Source organism: Coregonus lavaretus (genome assembly GCF_964263955.1).
Source record: "Coregonus lavaretus genome assembly, chromosome: 19".
NCBI classification, from domain to species: Eukaryota; Metazoa; Chordata; class Actinopteri; order Salmoniformes; family Salmonidae; genus Coregonus; species Coregonus lavaretus.
The window spans coordinates 20,369,803-20,387,598 of record NC_140006.1 but is presented as its reverse complement, the minus strand read 5'-3'; the positions used below and the strand labels follow the sequence as shown (position 1 = coordinate 20,387,598).

Genomic DNA, 17,796 nt, shown 5'->3' with positions numbered 1-17,796 from the left:
TACAATTGGACAGCTCGGATTCTCTTTGGGAGGAGCATACTGGCAGCAAAAAGGGGGAAAGAAGTTGACTGCGCAAAAGTATTCTGTAGTGACGGATGCCCAAAGTTCATACGTTTTTCAATGCGCGCCTCAGCACACTGAGATGGAAACCGCTTAAACCCTATTAAGACCTGGTACAGTGCGTTCCTGATAATATTATTTGTCAAGTGACAAGACAGGAACTCCTGCTTTGAGCGCCTCAACTTTTCAGAAGGAAAAAGTGGAGCTCTCCGGCTGCATACTTTGGGAAGTTCGTTTTACGCAGGAGCATAGTTGAGCTGTGGGGAGAAGACATGCAGGCGCGCTACTCCGTCTCGAGCCCCAACTCTCTGGGCGTCGTGCCTTACATTAGTAGCGACCAAAGCTACTACCGGGCCGCGGCCAGTGGAGGATACACCGGGATGCCGGCCCCTATGAGTATGTACTCTCACGCGGCCCACGACCAGTACCCGGCTAGCATGGCACGAGCCTATGGACCGTATACCCCGCAGCCTCAGCCGAAGGATATGGTGAAACCCCCGTACAGTTACATTGCGCTCATTACTATGGCTATCCAGAACTCGCCTGACAAGAAGGTGACCCTGAACGGGATTTATCAGTTTATCATGGAAAGGTTCCCGTTCTACCGAGACAACAAACAGGGCTGGCAGAACAGCATCAGGCACAATCTCTCTCTCAATGAGTGTTTTGTCAAAGTTCCCCGTGATGACAAAAAGCCTGGTAAGGGGAGCTACTGGACCCTGGACCCGGACTCATACAACATGTTCGAGAACGGCAGCTTCTTGAGGAGGAGGCGACGGTTCAAGAAGAAAGACGCAATGAAAGACAAGGATGACCGGGGTACTAAGGAGACGCCGTCCAGACAGGGCCGGGACACGGAGCAGCCCGTGCAGGGATCCCAGCCAGTCCGGATCCAGGATATTAAGACCGAGAACGGGAACGCGACACCCCCACAGGCCGCCTCGCCCTCCCTGAGCACCGTGCCCAAAGTCGAGAGTCCCGACAGCAGCAGCAGCATGTCCAGCAATGGCAGCCCCCACAGCATCCCGTCCAACAGGTCCATCGGCATGGAGAGCTCCGAGCAGCACCAGCACCACCACCAGCACAGCCAGGCCCAGGCACAGGGCTTCAGTGTGGACAACATCATGACTTCCCTCCGGGGGTCCCCACAGGGTGCCACAGAGCTCGCCCCGTCTCTCATCGCCTCGTCCAGGACAGGTATAACACCGTCTTTGTCCCTGAACTATTCACCGAACCAGACGTCAGTCTATAGCTCACCCTGTAACCAAAACTCTATCTCCACTACCTCGAATGCTAGCTACCATTGTAATATGCAAGCCATGAGTTTATACGCCGGGGATAGATCTAGCCACCTAGCTCCGACTACCACCGTGGATGAAACTTTGCCAGATTACTCCATCACGACCACCTCCTCCCCTCTGGCCCACGGCAATCTAAACACTGGGCAGGAGGGCCACCATCCCCACCAAGGGCGGCTTCCCTCATGGTACCTCAACCAGGCCGGGGACCTGGGCCACCTCGGGGCGACCTACCCTGCACAGCAGCAGAACTTCCACTCCGTGCGCGAGATGTTCGAATCTCAAAGAATTGGCTTGAATAATTCTCCAGTGAACGGGAATAACAGCTGTCAAATGTCATTTCCCCCTAGCCAATCCATCTACCGCACTTCAGGAGCTTTCGTATATGACTGCAGCAAGTTCTGACCAAAGTATGTTTTCATTGTATTGATCTTCTTCATAAAAATATCGTGAGTCGTTTTACCCACCACCTGCCACGACGATGGACTAAAACGAAACACAACTTTAATGGACAGATAAAAAGATATGATCTTTGTTTGTAAAGAACAGTGTTACGGCAAATAACACGTAAGTCTCTTCTCGCTTTTGTGACATGTTTTAAAGATAAGGATATGCCAGTCTTTCATGGACATATTATTACGTGTAAATTGCATATAGTAATTTATTTCTAAACTGTAGCCGGATATTATGGACCAAACACCAAAAAGTGTTTCTAAATTGAAATGCCTTAATTGTCCAAATTTGTTCCATTATAAAAAGCGGAACTTGTATATCGTTGTAATCTTTCAAAGTTTATTATTTTGTTGAAAAGTATTCTGAAGGAATTGCATTGTTTGTTTAATAAATTGCCATTGTATTTGAGTTAAAGCTACGCCTGATTTCTTATAGACTATATGGCATTCTCAACACTTATCTTTTTTTGACAGTTCGTGTAATTTCACCAGATATTATTTCTTTGGCTTGTAAGCTATACGCTATCTTACACCTTGTTTCAAACTTATCGACGTGGGATCACTGGCAGTGATTGAGAAATCAGATTTTAAATCACAGTCTTTTTTTAGACAGGTTAGGTTACCATTCTCACTATACATTTTCACAGAAAAATTATAAATCTAGTCACGGAGTTTGGTCAGTTCGTTTAGGCTTGTCAACAAAATCGAGGTCAATTTGAAGAATCAATAATTGCCCAAATTAGCATGGAATCTTTCTAGAATAGGAATACATTTATTTCCAAAACGTTGAATTTCAATGCAAGTCGATCTAGTCAATTGAATGTTACGTGCGTAAAAGTTCTCCAAGAGGTCAGCTGCATATACAATCAGACATATTTATCATATGTGTTGATGATGACTTGAAGTGGCAGTGCATTTAGATGATTGTTTTACTTCATATTTAAAGCACAGTTCTCCTCTTGTCAGACACGGACGATCTGTCAACATCTTGACCTGGGGCCCTCTAGCCTCATAACAGTTCATCGATGCAGGCTAGTAGTCCACACAGCAAAACGGTCTTGTTTTGAATAGCCACGTGTGTTTACAGTCACATTCCAACGCTTAATTAATAACATACCACGCATGCCAAAGATAGTCCTTTAGCCAAACGAGGTTTGGGGACTGCGATCTATAAAGATGACTCCAACTTCACAATGCATCTCTAATAGGGAGATGAGAGCCACACTCATCCTAAAGCGCGTGCGCAAAGTATAGTAGCCTATATGGCTTTTGTTTTGTATTTATAGTTAAACAAATCACAAGGGTCTCACCTAATTTGCATCTTCTTTAGAAATTGAGAAATTCGTAAATAGGCCTATTGTAATTGGCAGGTCTACGTAAATTATTATTATTATATTTTATTTTTTCAGACAGCTGGTTTGCCTCGACTGGTTAATGAGGGGACATATTTTCCTTGTTGTCACATTTTTAAATTACAGAAACATGTTCCACTGCCTAAGTTTAAACCTTTGGGGACAGCATGATATGACAGCTGGTTTGCCTCGACTGGTTAATGAGGGGACATATTTTCCTTGTTGTCACATTTTTAAATTACAGAAACATGTTCCACTGCCTAAGTTTAAACCTTTGGGGACAGCATGATATGATGTATGGTTGAAGTAAATTAGATTAATTTGTTGAATTTGCCATGAGGAGAAACATGGGCTCGTAAAGCCATGTTGTGCGTAAATCCATGTATGTCTCTTAGACATTTATCCCTCCAGTTGAATAATGTTATAAATTAAATCTTCAGTTTATTACGGTTTTGCAAATGAAATATGCCAGAGCAAAATGGACATACATAGGCTTACTTTATTGTTTCCTGGTGTGACGGTAGGCCTGTGCGTAAAGTAGGCTTATGCCTAAACAAGGCCTACTATGCGTAAAGTGCATACCTATTCTCAAATTCCAGGAATAAAAGTCTCCACTAATTATAATAATATGAATTATGATAATTATAATATTACTATTATTTTAGTAATCATTTTGCACACTATTTCCAATTGCCATAACAACATACAGGGCCAAATGCAAACGGTTACCAGAGAGCAACGGATGTTTTCAAAGTTCAAGCATGTATAAGATATTTTCAAAGAAGAGGCGGTTACTGTGGTTAATTTAGCTGCTAATTGCCTAGATAGGGTCAACAAAGCACTTTAAATTTGCTTAGAACATCCACGGTTATAGGTTATGTTAATCGTTCAATTATTTGACGGTTAACTTTGCGTTAGTCTAATATCAATGTAATGGCATTGGTTGACTTGATGTTCTGTTCAAGCGGATGAGGGGTAACTGTTCAAGGAGGCCCTTGGGGCAAGTAGGGTCAAACGGGATATGATCATATGAGCATGGCAGCGTGTCGTGTATCCTCTGGGCCCAAACATAGGCCTGGAGGTTGCAATAAATGGAACAATTTACATTGTACCTTTTGTCTATTTGGCCTATGACTAGTCTAACTGATCGTGTGGGACGATAAGAACATTACCTTGACACAAAAGTTATAGGCTAGCTATAGATATTTCCTTTTACAAGATAAACAACTTCAACAAAAGCAACAAAACAAAACTCATAATAATAGCGAGGCCTATATCCAGTAAACACGCACTCGTTTGGCCGACGTATCAAATTGCGTATGGGAATGTAGTTTGGATAGCGTTTGCACATTTGGAAGACGTCGACGAAACACCAGAATATAATCTTGATGTCTGGCCAACGTATAAACGATGTAGAACTGTAAAAAATGTAGAATTTAGAATGTAGGCATTCTAAATACATCTGCAAGAGGTCTTGCCAATGAGCAAACGATGTCTAAACTGCATCTTCCCGATTTATCCTGTATACATCGTGCCTACGTATTATGAACTGATTATGAATCACACAGCAGCCACAATAAGGTTGACAACAGAATCACAGTGGAGCACAAAAATCAACTGTTCAGCAAAAATAATAGTGTTTAATTGAGCAACACTTTGGCCTATAAAAACTATCTCCCACCGTCGAATAGCTGTAATCAACCTCATAAAACTAAAAGTCATTACATCCTTTCCCAAGTAATAAACAACCGTCATGTTAGTCCCAAGATTGATGGCACCCTCACAGAACGGGCCAGGTCAGGAAGGAATAAAATTCAATCAGAGCGCTGGAATCATTTTTCATGGGACGGAAAAGGCAGAGAGGGAGACCGGGGTCAATGGGGAGGATGTCGGCCGCCGGAGCACCATCAACAATACCGCAGGAGAAAGCAAGGCAAGGCAGGAGAAAGAGAGTGTCCTGTGTGTGTACACAGGAACACTCCTGACTCTACAATTTATGTGATTTCTTTCCACTCTTGGGCCCCAATGCGCAGTTGGAACGTGAACTGCGACGAATGCTACCACAAATATCATAGAGCTGGAGAAATTCAGTAACAAAATGTGACATAATAATATTTGTACCCAGTTCCTAAAAGTAGCTACAGAATAGCATGCACATCGGTTGCACGCAAATCCTTATCCCTATCATGCCCTGAGTTGGTGCTCAGTTGGGCACACTTTATTTTATTCATTTGTATAGGACAACAGTTAAAATAAGTCAGTCTTTAAAATGCATAATGATAATAATATATTTATAAATATCATTATTACTATTATGATCCATATTCATATTCATATTATTATTTGTGTTATTATTATTATTATTATTATTATTGTTATTATTCCATAGCTATTGTACACAGATTATTATCTGTAGTTTCTTTCTTCTTGTTACTACTTACTATAAAATACTAGGCTACTAACTTAGCCTATAGGTATACCGCACTACTACAACAGATTGATCTACTACTACTACTACTACTACTACTATAGGTCTACTTCTACTATTAGGCTACTATATGAGATAGGACTATTTATATCGATGTTATTACTTGTGTGTGCGTGACCAATAGTTGTATATTAAGTACGCCTATTTACATTTCTTTACGGATAACAATCACCTGTTTTCTTCCTTATAAGGTCTCTATGAAAACGTGATTTTGACATGGGCTAAAGTTAGGCCTATTGATTTGAAAGCCTACACGTGTAATGCTATATAGGTGATTTCATATTGTACATTTGGCAAAACGTTGTTTTTCTAGACACTTTCTCCCCTCTGACTTCACTGTCCCCTCAATAGTCTCCCCTTTTCCTGAAACGTTCCGCTACATTCCTGAAATGCACAGTTTCACATACGCGTCAGCACGAGTCCTTCCCTTCTCACACTCTCTCCCACATTTATTTGGGTCAAATACCAAAAACAAAAATTACTGTGTTCTACATTCCTTTTATATTTAGCTCGTCAAAACAACACGATTTCAATATCCGTTTTAATTAAACAGAAGTTGACTACAAATAGGCCTAGAGAATATCTTTCCGAGACTTGTTTGGACAGTAGGCTATTTAAAATAAATGTTTAGATACATATATTCAAATGCAGTAGGCCTATGTGAACTTCACCTCCTTTGTTGATTTACTGATGATTGAGTGATAAATTACCAATGCGTGCTTTACCTGGGGCGGCAGGTAGCTTAGTGGTTAAAATAAGTGTGCCAGTAACCGAAAGGCCGCTGGTTCTAATCCCCGAGCCGACTAGGTGAAAAACCTGTCGATGTGCCCTTGAGCAAGGCACTTAACCCTAATTGCTCCTGTAAGTCGCTCTGGATAAGTGCGTCTGCTAAATGACTAAAATGTAAATGCTTTCCTATCATTTATATTTTCCTCACACAAATGCATCACTAGGTGGAAAATACCTACAATTTTATATCGCGATCTTAACAATGCAATCTGTGCCATATGTTGCCTAGGCTATAAAGGTAAAATCACATCCAGTAACGTTATTTATTTCGAACTTTAACTACTTTGTTGTGATTTGCTTAACTTCGATGCCATTTTTAGTGAAATATCAGAAAGAGACCCATTGACACCAGGAAGTTTTAACGAGGATTTAAAGACTTGTGGGTCAAAGTTCAATGACAAACAATTCGTAAATCACCAACTGATAAACATAATTTAAGACGTCCATATGTGCACCAGACTAACAAGAATGTGTAAGGCCATTTAACTAGATTATTGACAAACGATAAGGACTAACTTCGTTTTTCAAAAGATGTTGTCTTTTCAAACCAAGTTAATTGAGTAGTCAATAATAAAAAAGAAAAACACAAAGTAAAGTTATAGAAAGGTAATTGGGAACCGGAAAGGTATAGGAACAACAGTCTGATCACCGCGCGTGCTGTATGCACTGTCTTCTGCTGTCTCATGCCAAAGCCTGGGGCCCAGAGATCTCAACTCCTCTGACCTGCACACCAAGGAGAGAGAGAGGTAAGATCAGCTCGCTCAGTGTTAACCTTTGTTCGATTCTCTAATACCAATTTACAATTCTTCAAATAGCTTATTCTACACACTATCCTAAATCCAACAATTAAAAATGGCACTAAAATAAAAAATGAACGATATTTCTTTAAAAATATAAAGTATAGCCTATCCGTGAATTGAAATACAATAGACCTAACGCATTCCATCAGACTTGTACACAGTTGAATAGTATGTAAATAAAAATACATCTTAATCAACATTATATTAGCTGATAACTCCCCCAAATAAACTAAAGGTCTAATGAATTATGAATACCACAACACATAGCCAATATGCTACAATAACAACAACATAACGGTTAATAATGATAGCTGTTATGACAGATTTTTTAACATTGATAAATGACTGCGATTAAAACATATCAAATGTATTGGATTTCACTAATACACGAGAAGGTGCTATAACCTTACCAGTTGGCCTATTCGTTTTTGGTTTAGCTTATTCTGTGTAAAGTAGCCAAGCATATTTGATTGAATCAAACCGATAGCATTTCCAAACAGCGTTGTGGTTCCACTGTAAATGGAACAAATAAGTGAGAGGAGACTCGTTTAACAGCCGTCCTTCACTTTTACCATGCCCCTGAAACAGTGGTGTCACGCACGCATCACCCTGGACTGTGCACACTTTTTCAGAATAACTCAACCAATGTTCGTTTCCATTTTACCCAGAAAAGGGGGGCAGGGGTGAGGGGAGCGAGGGGCATACCGTGGAGAGGGGCACACCGTGGCGGTCCACTACGGCCCCGGGGACTGTGCACCTGTATGGCTGGGTGACCGGCTCAGTCAGCTCAATGGAAAACTGCTGTGTTTCAGCTCACAGTTGGTTACAAGGCTCGACCTCAAAGCGCCATCTGTTTATAATTAAGAGTCCACATAAACGCAGGCTCTGTTTGACAGTCATACTAGTGAAAGGCTCGAGGTCCAACACTTGTCTTTTAGAAGAAAAATGTATACCCCTTCCACGCCATTGCCTCTTCTCTGAAACCCACAATGTCCAATTAAAGCTCAATGTCAAAGGCAATCCTTAAATAGGCCTCCAGCTTTTCTCAGGTAAACTATTTATGTAAAAACACAAAATGGCCTATACCACAATATTTCTATAGGTAATTTTATAGTACAACAATATTTTCAAGTTGGACACCCTGTGCGCATAGCTGGCCGTATCTTAGAACCGCGTGCTTTCAAGGACCAAATCAAGAAAAATGGTACATTCAAGATTTTACTCCGCAGCACGTTTATGGCAAAGGTCTTGAAACCGCGTGGTTATTAACACAGACATCTTGCAGAAAAACGTTTAATATTAAACACATCCAAGCGCGCGCTCCAGCAGTTTTGGAACTCAATGCAAAGGGTGGAATAAAAGGAGTAGTGTGATTTCAGACCGAGAGGAAACGGCCGTGCCCGACGACCTACGGATAACCCGAGAAGACTGGCACCGAACGCAAAAACTACACACTGCCTTGCCTTTAAGTTGTACATTAAACCTGCTCTGCTCTGCTCTACTCGGCCTTGTGTGGAGACCGGAGACTGAGGCTAATTATAGCCGTTTTTTTACACACCGTGCTGGGCCCTGAATGTCTCGATTCTGCCGGTGTGACATACAGGATTTTATTGTCTCCAGTTTAAATTTACGATGATATTTTAAATGTCTCATACCAGACGTGTTGAGTATAGGTGTATTTTTCTGTTTTAATTATGCAACAAGGAGGAACACATGCTCACTTGCTACAGCTGTAGGCCTAAGTGATAAAATAATATCGACACATTTTATTTCTATTGCATTTTCTTTGGATTACTAATGTTTCCCCTCCTTATAACAAAGGTTGCCTATTTCAAATTGTCATACACTCATTACATCCACGGCCATTTATATCAAAGAGAGAAATAGGAAATTGTTCTTTGTGTATGAAATGTCAATTTATGTTGAATTATAATTCTGGATCTGAGATTCAACAAGTAGGCTAACATTGGGTCTGGTGCATGCCATGAGCGAGTATAAAGGCAAAACAATATTTACCTCAGATATGCATACATCTAGGCCTATATATCTAACAATAGGCCAATTATTCAAATTGTGTAATTACACATGAAGAGACAATAATTATTACAATATGTAATAAATACAAATGATTACATATATGCCTACTTCGTATAGAAGTTTAAATAATGGAAACCAAATGTAAATTAATGTAATAAATAAGCCTAGGCCTATATATACAAATAACCCATATTCCATTCTTATTTGACCGATAGCCTGTAGACTGATGTCAAACTGGAAAAAAGAACATAAAAAGAACAACAACAAAGGGCTGTTATTCTAGTGTAGAAAATAAACGAAAAATAATTAAATAAAGTTGAACACATTCTCTATACGTCCATATGTGCACCAGACTAACAAGAATGTGTAAGGCAATTGCTTTCTAGCAATGAAGCACACACATTGAACGAACTTGAACCCGTGAGCATGTGACATGATACATCAAAGTGTCTTGAGCCCTGCTATTTGAGCGACAGTAGCAGTTGTCTGTGTCTTTCGAAGGTCTCGCCCCATTTTACAGTCCTAGGCAGCCACTAGAACCACGTCAACAGCAGACTACACTGGTGATTAAACGGTCGACTGTGACTGTCTGGCTCTTTTTTCAAGGGATTGTTCAAATTTGGCGTCCTTATTTGACATATTTTTAAGAGTCATCTAACATGAGAGATAAACTATGGGTATAATGACTAATGATCAACATTTGTCATCTTAGAAGTCAAAAGGTGTTCTCTTATTCTTTGGTCTCAACAGAATAAGTGGATGGTCTTTATTAGTCAACATTGTAATATACATTTTCTGTGTGCTATTTTAGAATGATCAACAAATAGGTTTCAGTCAGTTTTTATTCACCATTAAAAAAATTCCCATTATCATGTTCATGAACTCCCAACACTTGCGATGGTGATATCCCTGTCAGTCAACATACACACACACACACACACACACACATGCACGCAAGCACACACACACACACACACCACCATCTTGGCTTCTTATCTCCAGACAGTGCACAGTGTGCTCCCCCTGTTCCTCACACCTTATAACTCCAGAGTCATGTCATCAGAGCAGATATCCAGAGGGTGCAGGGTCAGGCCGTCACCCATCACAACACAGGGGCCGGCAGGCAGGCCAACACAGCCCTGGTGAGGGCAGAATGGAGTGGGCTAGACAGGGACTGATAAAGAGAGACGGGGAGAGAGAGAGGGATGGACAGTCAACAAAATGAATCATAATAAACACTGTGATCTACATGAAGCGAAAGAGGGATGAGGTGAGGGAGAAATGATGGAATTTAAATATTCTCTCTTTCTTTCTCATGAATACCTATATGTGTGTGCTTATGCACACTGTTTCGCAAGGAACAGTATCATTCTATGTTCATGAGTATGTATATTTTTGTGTAGATATGCGCATGTATGTGAGTGTGTGCGTACGTGCATGTGAATGCATATGTGTGTGTTTGTGTGTATGTCGGGGCAACAGAGCAGTAAGTAGAGGTTAGAGAGTCCCATTGGCCATCAATCACAGGCAGCAGCGTCACCCCGGCCCTGACCGCCCCGCCAGCACCAAAAGATGATGAAATGAGGGGAGCTTGTGTACATTCTGTTCCTGCCCGCTGTGATTTGGGCTGTGCAGAGAAATCCTCTGAGAATGAGTCTGAGACCACCAAAACAGTCTGTAAGTAGTCTGCAACTTGAACAGGCCTCTTCCTATTTTTCTCTCTCCCCAGTCACCATTCTCTTTCCCCTTCTCTCTCCTTTCTGCCAGTCTCCCACTAGCTACAAAGAGGTACAGCTGCCATTATAAACTGGGTGGTTCGAGGACTGAATGTTGATTGGCTGAAAGCCGTGGTATATCAGACCGTATACCATGGGTATGACAAAAAAATAATTTTTACTGTTCTAATTACGTTGGTAACCAGTTTATGATAACAATAAGGCACCTCTGGGGTTTGTGGTATATGGCCAATATACCACGGCTAAGGGCTGTGTCCAGGCACTCCACGTTGCGTCATGCATGACAACAGCCCTCAGCCGTGGTATATTGGCCATCTACCACACCTCCTCGGGCCTTATTGCTTAAATATCACATGCATCTCAAGCAACAAAAAAAAGCTAAAGTAATCGTCATTTTTTTGTTGCCATTTTACAACATTGAGCAAATAATTAATTCTACAAATAACCATGAAGCCAGGAGAAAAATTTAGATTTTGCTTAATTTCTTACAATTACATGAATGCATACTTTTTCCTCAGGTCTACTGCTGAAGACAAAGTGTTAATTTTTTCAGAGGTGGTGATGATAGCCATGCAGAGGAAGCTAGAATATGACTGTGTGATAGTAATGGAACTGAACTGAGGAAAGCAGAGCAGCAAACAGGATAGTGGATCCAGATGATGTCACCAAATAGATAACCAATGTACTGCAGACAGAAGCCAGTGTTTCCCCCTCCCTCCCTGCCTACAAGTGATCCTGACAACCATTGTAGTGTGTGTGTGTGTGTGTCCATTAGTGTGTGTGTGTGTCAGAGAGAGAAAAGTGGAGAGCTTTGTTCGAGTGACAGCCTTGCGCTCAAGCATACTCCATGTTTCCACTTAGATTATTATGATCAGTCCCTGCAACCAGAAAAGCAGGAAGCAGGGATTTACCTTTTGAAGCAGAGTGCTATAAACACACACACCTACAAGGGCACGGGAACACACACACACACACACGCATGCAGGAATGCACACACAAACACACAGATGGACACAAACACATTGACACACACACACACACACACACTGCAGTGTCATGGAGGATTACTATGCCGGGGGGTCCGAGGTGAAAAACGGACATAGAAACCCAAGCCGGTGAAAATAATAACATTCACTAAACCCACAACTATTAGAATATTCCACTGACTAAGAACACTGAAGTAGATGCATGTTTCAAATAATTCAACAGGAGTTATGACCAGATGGGACAGCACATAATCATCATATGGATCCTATTTAGTCTATAGCGCTAACCTCAACTCACCACATATCCTATTTTATTAATGTAATCTGCACGTAGCATGAGAATGTAGTAATCATATGCCAATAAAATAAATTGTAGAAAAAAAGTGAAATGTAAGAAATGCATAAAAATATAAACATTTGGCGGTGCTTAGACCTAAACCATGTTGCTTTTTAATATGTCTGGAATCCATACTTAAAATAATATGAGAATATGGTTACAAACCAGAATTGAATGGTCCTACTTCTATATACTATTAATTATAATAATGCAAGAGGTATCCTAATGGTCCTATGGTGGTGATCAGTCAGGGCTATTATCTTCAGTAGTGGTGCGTGAGTAAAATCACAGGGGAAGTCAAGCCAGGAAAAAAAGCCATATTACAACCTATGTGTTGTGATAATTGCGTTGTTTGCTCTATAACCTGTTAGTTCATATGCCTTGTGACCGTGATATATAGGCCTAAGGCCGAGAAAATAAGAGGACACAGTGGCAGAATAAATTCAACCACAACTTTGTTTCATCACAAAACCGGAGAGCCACCTCTGTCCGGTGAAGTTCACAAAGCATATTGCATGTAACAAACAATTACATGACCTACAGCATGGTCAAGGCCAGTTAATGACTACTAAACAACAATTGATTAGAAGCACAGAGAGTTACTGCAAGTCACAAAGAAAACAGAAGCTGCCTTCACTATTCAGCACCATTTCAACTTCAACATTTCAACATCATCAAATCACGTATGTTTAGTCTAATACAGTGACAACTAAAAGATACCAAAAACAATTTAGTCCAATCAATGTAAAATAAAAATGATGTGGCTGTCCATGGTTCAGATTTGTGTGTGTGTTTGCGTGCATGTGTTCGTGCAATTAGAAAAAACATGTTGACTCACCCTACTTGTAGAGAAACCCCAACGCCATCCTCCTCTCTTTCATGTTGACGAAACAGTCTATGACTCTGTCATACAGTACACACTTAAATTTTTTGTTGTCCTAGGCTACCTGGCTAAAATGCTTGCTCGCTAGCCTAACTTGCTTTCATGGGCAACAATGAGCCAGCTAGTTAACATTAGCCTTCTACATCTAGCTACATATTGAACTTCCATCATCTCAGGCTAGGGGCACAATGTATGAATTTATGGTTGGATCAGAATCACCGTTATAATCATTAGCCAGTACGGAGAATTAAGTAAAACCACAAGTCCAAATCCCTATCTCAATCCATGGCCAATTTGGGAAAGGGATCATTTTAGCTAGCTAGCTAGCTAGCCACCGGAGGATAACAACACAATGATATGCAACAATTCAAGTTTCTGTAAATGATGTTTGACTCTCGATGTGATGTGATTGGAGTGAAGCCAAATCCAAACTGGCTTCCCTTGATACTTTTTTTGGTGCGCCAGGACCATTCACAGTGGAGCTCACTCAGTTTAGTTCAACGCTGATTTTTATCAAGGGAGGCCAAATGCTCGCTGGCTTCCCTTGCATTCAATGCTACGGATGGCAACAATGTCATACTCTTTTGGACCAGACAGCATCAGATAGATGGCCTACACATACAGCGACAGAGTGGTGCTGTTTTGCTCGCTCGGATGCTTTCTCCAGTGAGATACATTCAGCCTCTTGCAAATCGAAAGACAATTATGAAACAAAGAGAAAGAAATGTTATTTTATATGTTTTAATCTTTTTTTAGTGGTAAATGTTTTGGGGGACCCTGGCTTCCCTTGGCATCTATGAATACACGCCACTGAGTACCACTGGACAATCTGCCCTTTGACCTCTCTGTTCAATAGAAAGGAGAGCGCCTTCCTGATGGGGCATTTCAACACCTTGTTGTTTACACTCAAGTCAGTTAACTAATTTAAGTCCTCCTTCTCTCGCTTGACTGCTTTGGAAAGCGCTGTCCAGGATCTGACGGGAACAGAAAAATTACAGAAAAAGGTGAGAAAGAGGGAGGATGTAAGAATGTGTATTTAATATGTGTGTATGTGTGTGTATGTTTAAGCGATGGACAGATAGAGCAAAGGAGAGAGAGATGGAGGGAGGGAGGGGTGGACTGGCATCTTACTCACTCTAACAGGCAATTGATAATGTGCGGTCGAGTCCTCCTCACTATTTGTTTTAATGTCCAATTGTTACGATTAGGAGGAAAGCTCTTTCAACTTCCACTCCCCAGCGCTGGCCTTGACAAAGAGAGTGCAACTTAAAGCAGCAGAGTTATAAATTAGCTGTCTGTGTGCCAGAGGCGAAGGGTATAGGAGGAGATAGGAGCACACTATACATCATTAGGAGAAGGGTATAGGAGGAGATAGGAGCACACTATACATCATTATCCCAGCAAGCTCTCACAGTCTCACTGCAAAATCCGACGTTTGTCCATAAACGTAACATTTTGAAGGTTAAGTTTAGGCATTCATTAAGTTAAGTTAAGGGTTAAGGTTTGGGATAGGGTTAAAACAAAAACATCTCCATGCTTAAGTTTAAGGTATTAATTCTTAATGGTTAAGGTAAGGGTTAATGTTTGGGATAGAGTAAAAAAAAAAAAACACAAAAAAACGAGTGCCTGGTACTGGGATTGAATACGTGACCCTCGGACACGCAGCTCACGGTCTACGCCTATCCGCCATCCCCGTCCACAATGCCCTAGCAAACCACAAGCCTACTTGATGGTCATAGCGCTCACCTTTGCCCCTAGTGGCTGGTTTTTAAGTATTATCCCGATGTCCTGCTTACCTGGACGGACGTCGAATTTCGCAGTGGATCTTGAGCGATCTGGCTTCATTATCCACTAGCAGATATTGGAGACAGAGTTCAACCTCTCTAGTTCAGTTCTCCATGGACACGGTGGCTTCAGTAAGTCGATGTTAATAGCTCTAGTGGCACAAAGATGAATTGGTCTTCCCACAGATTATCTTTCTGGCAACGGCGCCGTTAGTGTTAAGGGGGAAAAATACGCTGATGTTTTCAAAAGTCTAGTGTTTTTCAGTTTTGGGCAAATGGCCCATCTTGACTAGGTTCACTTTAATACCTGTGGTATTAATGTTAATTCATGCATTATGTTGGCTATGGAGTCAGCCCGCTGTTTCCAAGTAGCCAAAAATATGGCAACTCATGTGAGAATAGAAAATGTGGTTCACAGTCACACAACAATGTTGGAAGAAGATAAGAACATACTGTACATTTCATTCACCCCCATATATGACATGTGGTTCTCACAACAACATGGAAATCAGATTAGAGCATAATGCAGTTCAGTAACTCCAGCAGAAACACATGTGAATACTGTATCCTGACCTGACCCGTCTGGGGCTGTACAATGACAGGTACAATCAGTGTGACTGATTATAACTAATGCCCAGGAGATGTGCAGGCGTGAGGTCCTCTGTCTGTCTCTCTGTATGTCTGTGTTTCTGTGTGTGTTGGGAAGACAGGTGGTGTTTGGGTGTGATTGCCAGTATCAGTGATTTTTCCCCCAGATATCCCCAGATCAGTGGTTAATATCTCTGCTCCATCTCAGGCTCTCTGCTCATATAAACATCCCCAGTCCATGGCCCCTCTGATGTTTTCACCATTGTGTTTACACTGACAAGTCATGCAAATATGTTAACTTTTGGACAAAGAGGAAAAAAAGGCCCGACAATGCACATTAGAATGACTCACGGACAGTGGACAGAATAGATAATAATTTGCCATTTAGCAGACGCTTTTATCCAAAGCGACTTACAGTCATGTGTGCATACATCTTTACGTATGGGTGGTCCCGGGGATCTAACCCACTACCCTGGCGTTACAAGCGCCATGCTCTACCAATTGAGCTACAGAGGACCACAATATAATAACATAATTAAATATATAACATAATTACAATAATACATCTAAAACAATTAAGTGCATTTCAGAGTGTACAATGTATGAAATACAGCTTTACAGTGCTGTAGGCTACTTGATGGTTCCAGTAAAACATACTTGAGAAAGATTTCAAAAGAATACACTTTAGATATCTACCCAGATAGCAATACAAAGACATTGACTATTACACCATACATTAGCATCATCATTCTCTGTTGCATGCATTTGTTTAATCCAGCGCCAAATCCGACACACTGTGTGTTTCTCATGTGCTGACTGAACCTGAACCACACACAGTTTACCCCCAGCTCCCCATAGAGCTCCCAGAAAAACACACACATACACACACTGACCCCTCTGGTCCTCGCGCTGTAGTCCGCACTCAGTGGGAAACATATATAATTACACACTGATTCAGCATTTACACGCAAGGAACCAGAAGTCACGAGAAGAGAGTTCAATCAAAGTGGAACACTCCACCTCCCTCTCTCTCTCTGGGTAGCCTACATTAGAAAAAAGGGCTCTAAAAAGGGCTATTTGGCCGTCGCCATAGGAGATCCCTTTTTGGTTCCACGTACAACCCTTTTGGTTTCCATGTAAAACCCTCTGTGGAAAGGGTCCTACATGGAACCCAAATGGGTTCTACCTGGAACCAAAAATGGTTATTCAAAGGGTTCTCCTATGGGGACAGCTGAAGAACCCTTTTAGTTTCTAGATGGTACCTTTTTTTCTAAGAGTGTACTACTGGCATGGAATGGAACCCGGTAAGCAAAGCAGCCAATGAGAAGTAGCATACAGTTTAGTAAACCGAGTCAAAACCATTGGGATTAGCTCCAAATTTAACGAGAAAAAAAATCATATCGAAATGCACATATTTAATCATACAGAGCCTCCATTAAACTCCCCTGTAATAAGTTCAGAGATCAAAGTGTTGTACACAACAACAAAAAAATCCCTTTTCCTCCGTCTGTTTTTCAGCTGCCTTGCTGAAAAGAGGGAAAAATCCCCTGGACTTCAAAGCAGAGACGGAGAAAGTAATTGGCCCTTATCTTAATTGACCTGCAATTTTAATAATGATCTTACACATTGGGACTAGGGGTTGAAGGGGTGGGTGCTGATGCTGGGGGGTGGGCGAGGGTGGATGAGGCAGTGGGACGAGTATTCAGCCTGACACACACACACACACACACACACACACACACACACACACACACACACACACACACACACACACACACACACACACACATACTCACAACACTAGGGGACAAGGTCTCTGTGGCCCTCTGGAGCTCCTCTGGCATCATTGGCCAGTGATTAATGATGACCTAATGTTTTGTTTACTTCATGCTCATAACGGGGGATAGATTGCATAGAGTGTGCCGTATGGGGAAGGAAACATGAAAGAGTTTATTTGGCTCGGGTTGCAGGGCTTCTCACTCACTTACTCTCACACACACACGAACACACACACACACACACACACACACACACACACACACACACACACACACACACAGACAGAAGTAAACAGCTCTGCTCTGTTCTACAACTGTCTGATTGGACGCCGTGGAACGGACGTAAAGTAAAAAAACAATGCAGAGGTCACAGACTTGATTTGCGCTTGGTAAATAAAACAAATGATCCTGCTCTGTACAAGCCGACT

General features: G+C 41.5%; 1 protein-coding gene across 1 annotated transcript; it reads left to right on the top strand.

Moving 5' to 3' along the window:
* Positions 1–332: 332 nt before the first annotated feature.
* On the top strand, positions 333–1,763 carry LOC311147195 (forkhead box C1-A-like; the record flags this gene model as incomplete). The annotated part of the gene is made up of 1 exon (XM_084183832.1): positions 333–1,763. One exon carries the CDS (start codon positions 333–335, stop codon positions 1,761–1,763), a length of 1,431 nt encoding a protein of 476 aa, XP_084039958.1.
* Between the last annotated feature and the right edge of the window lie 16,033 nt (positions 1,764–17,796).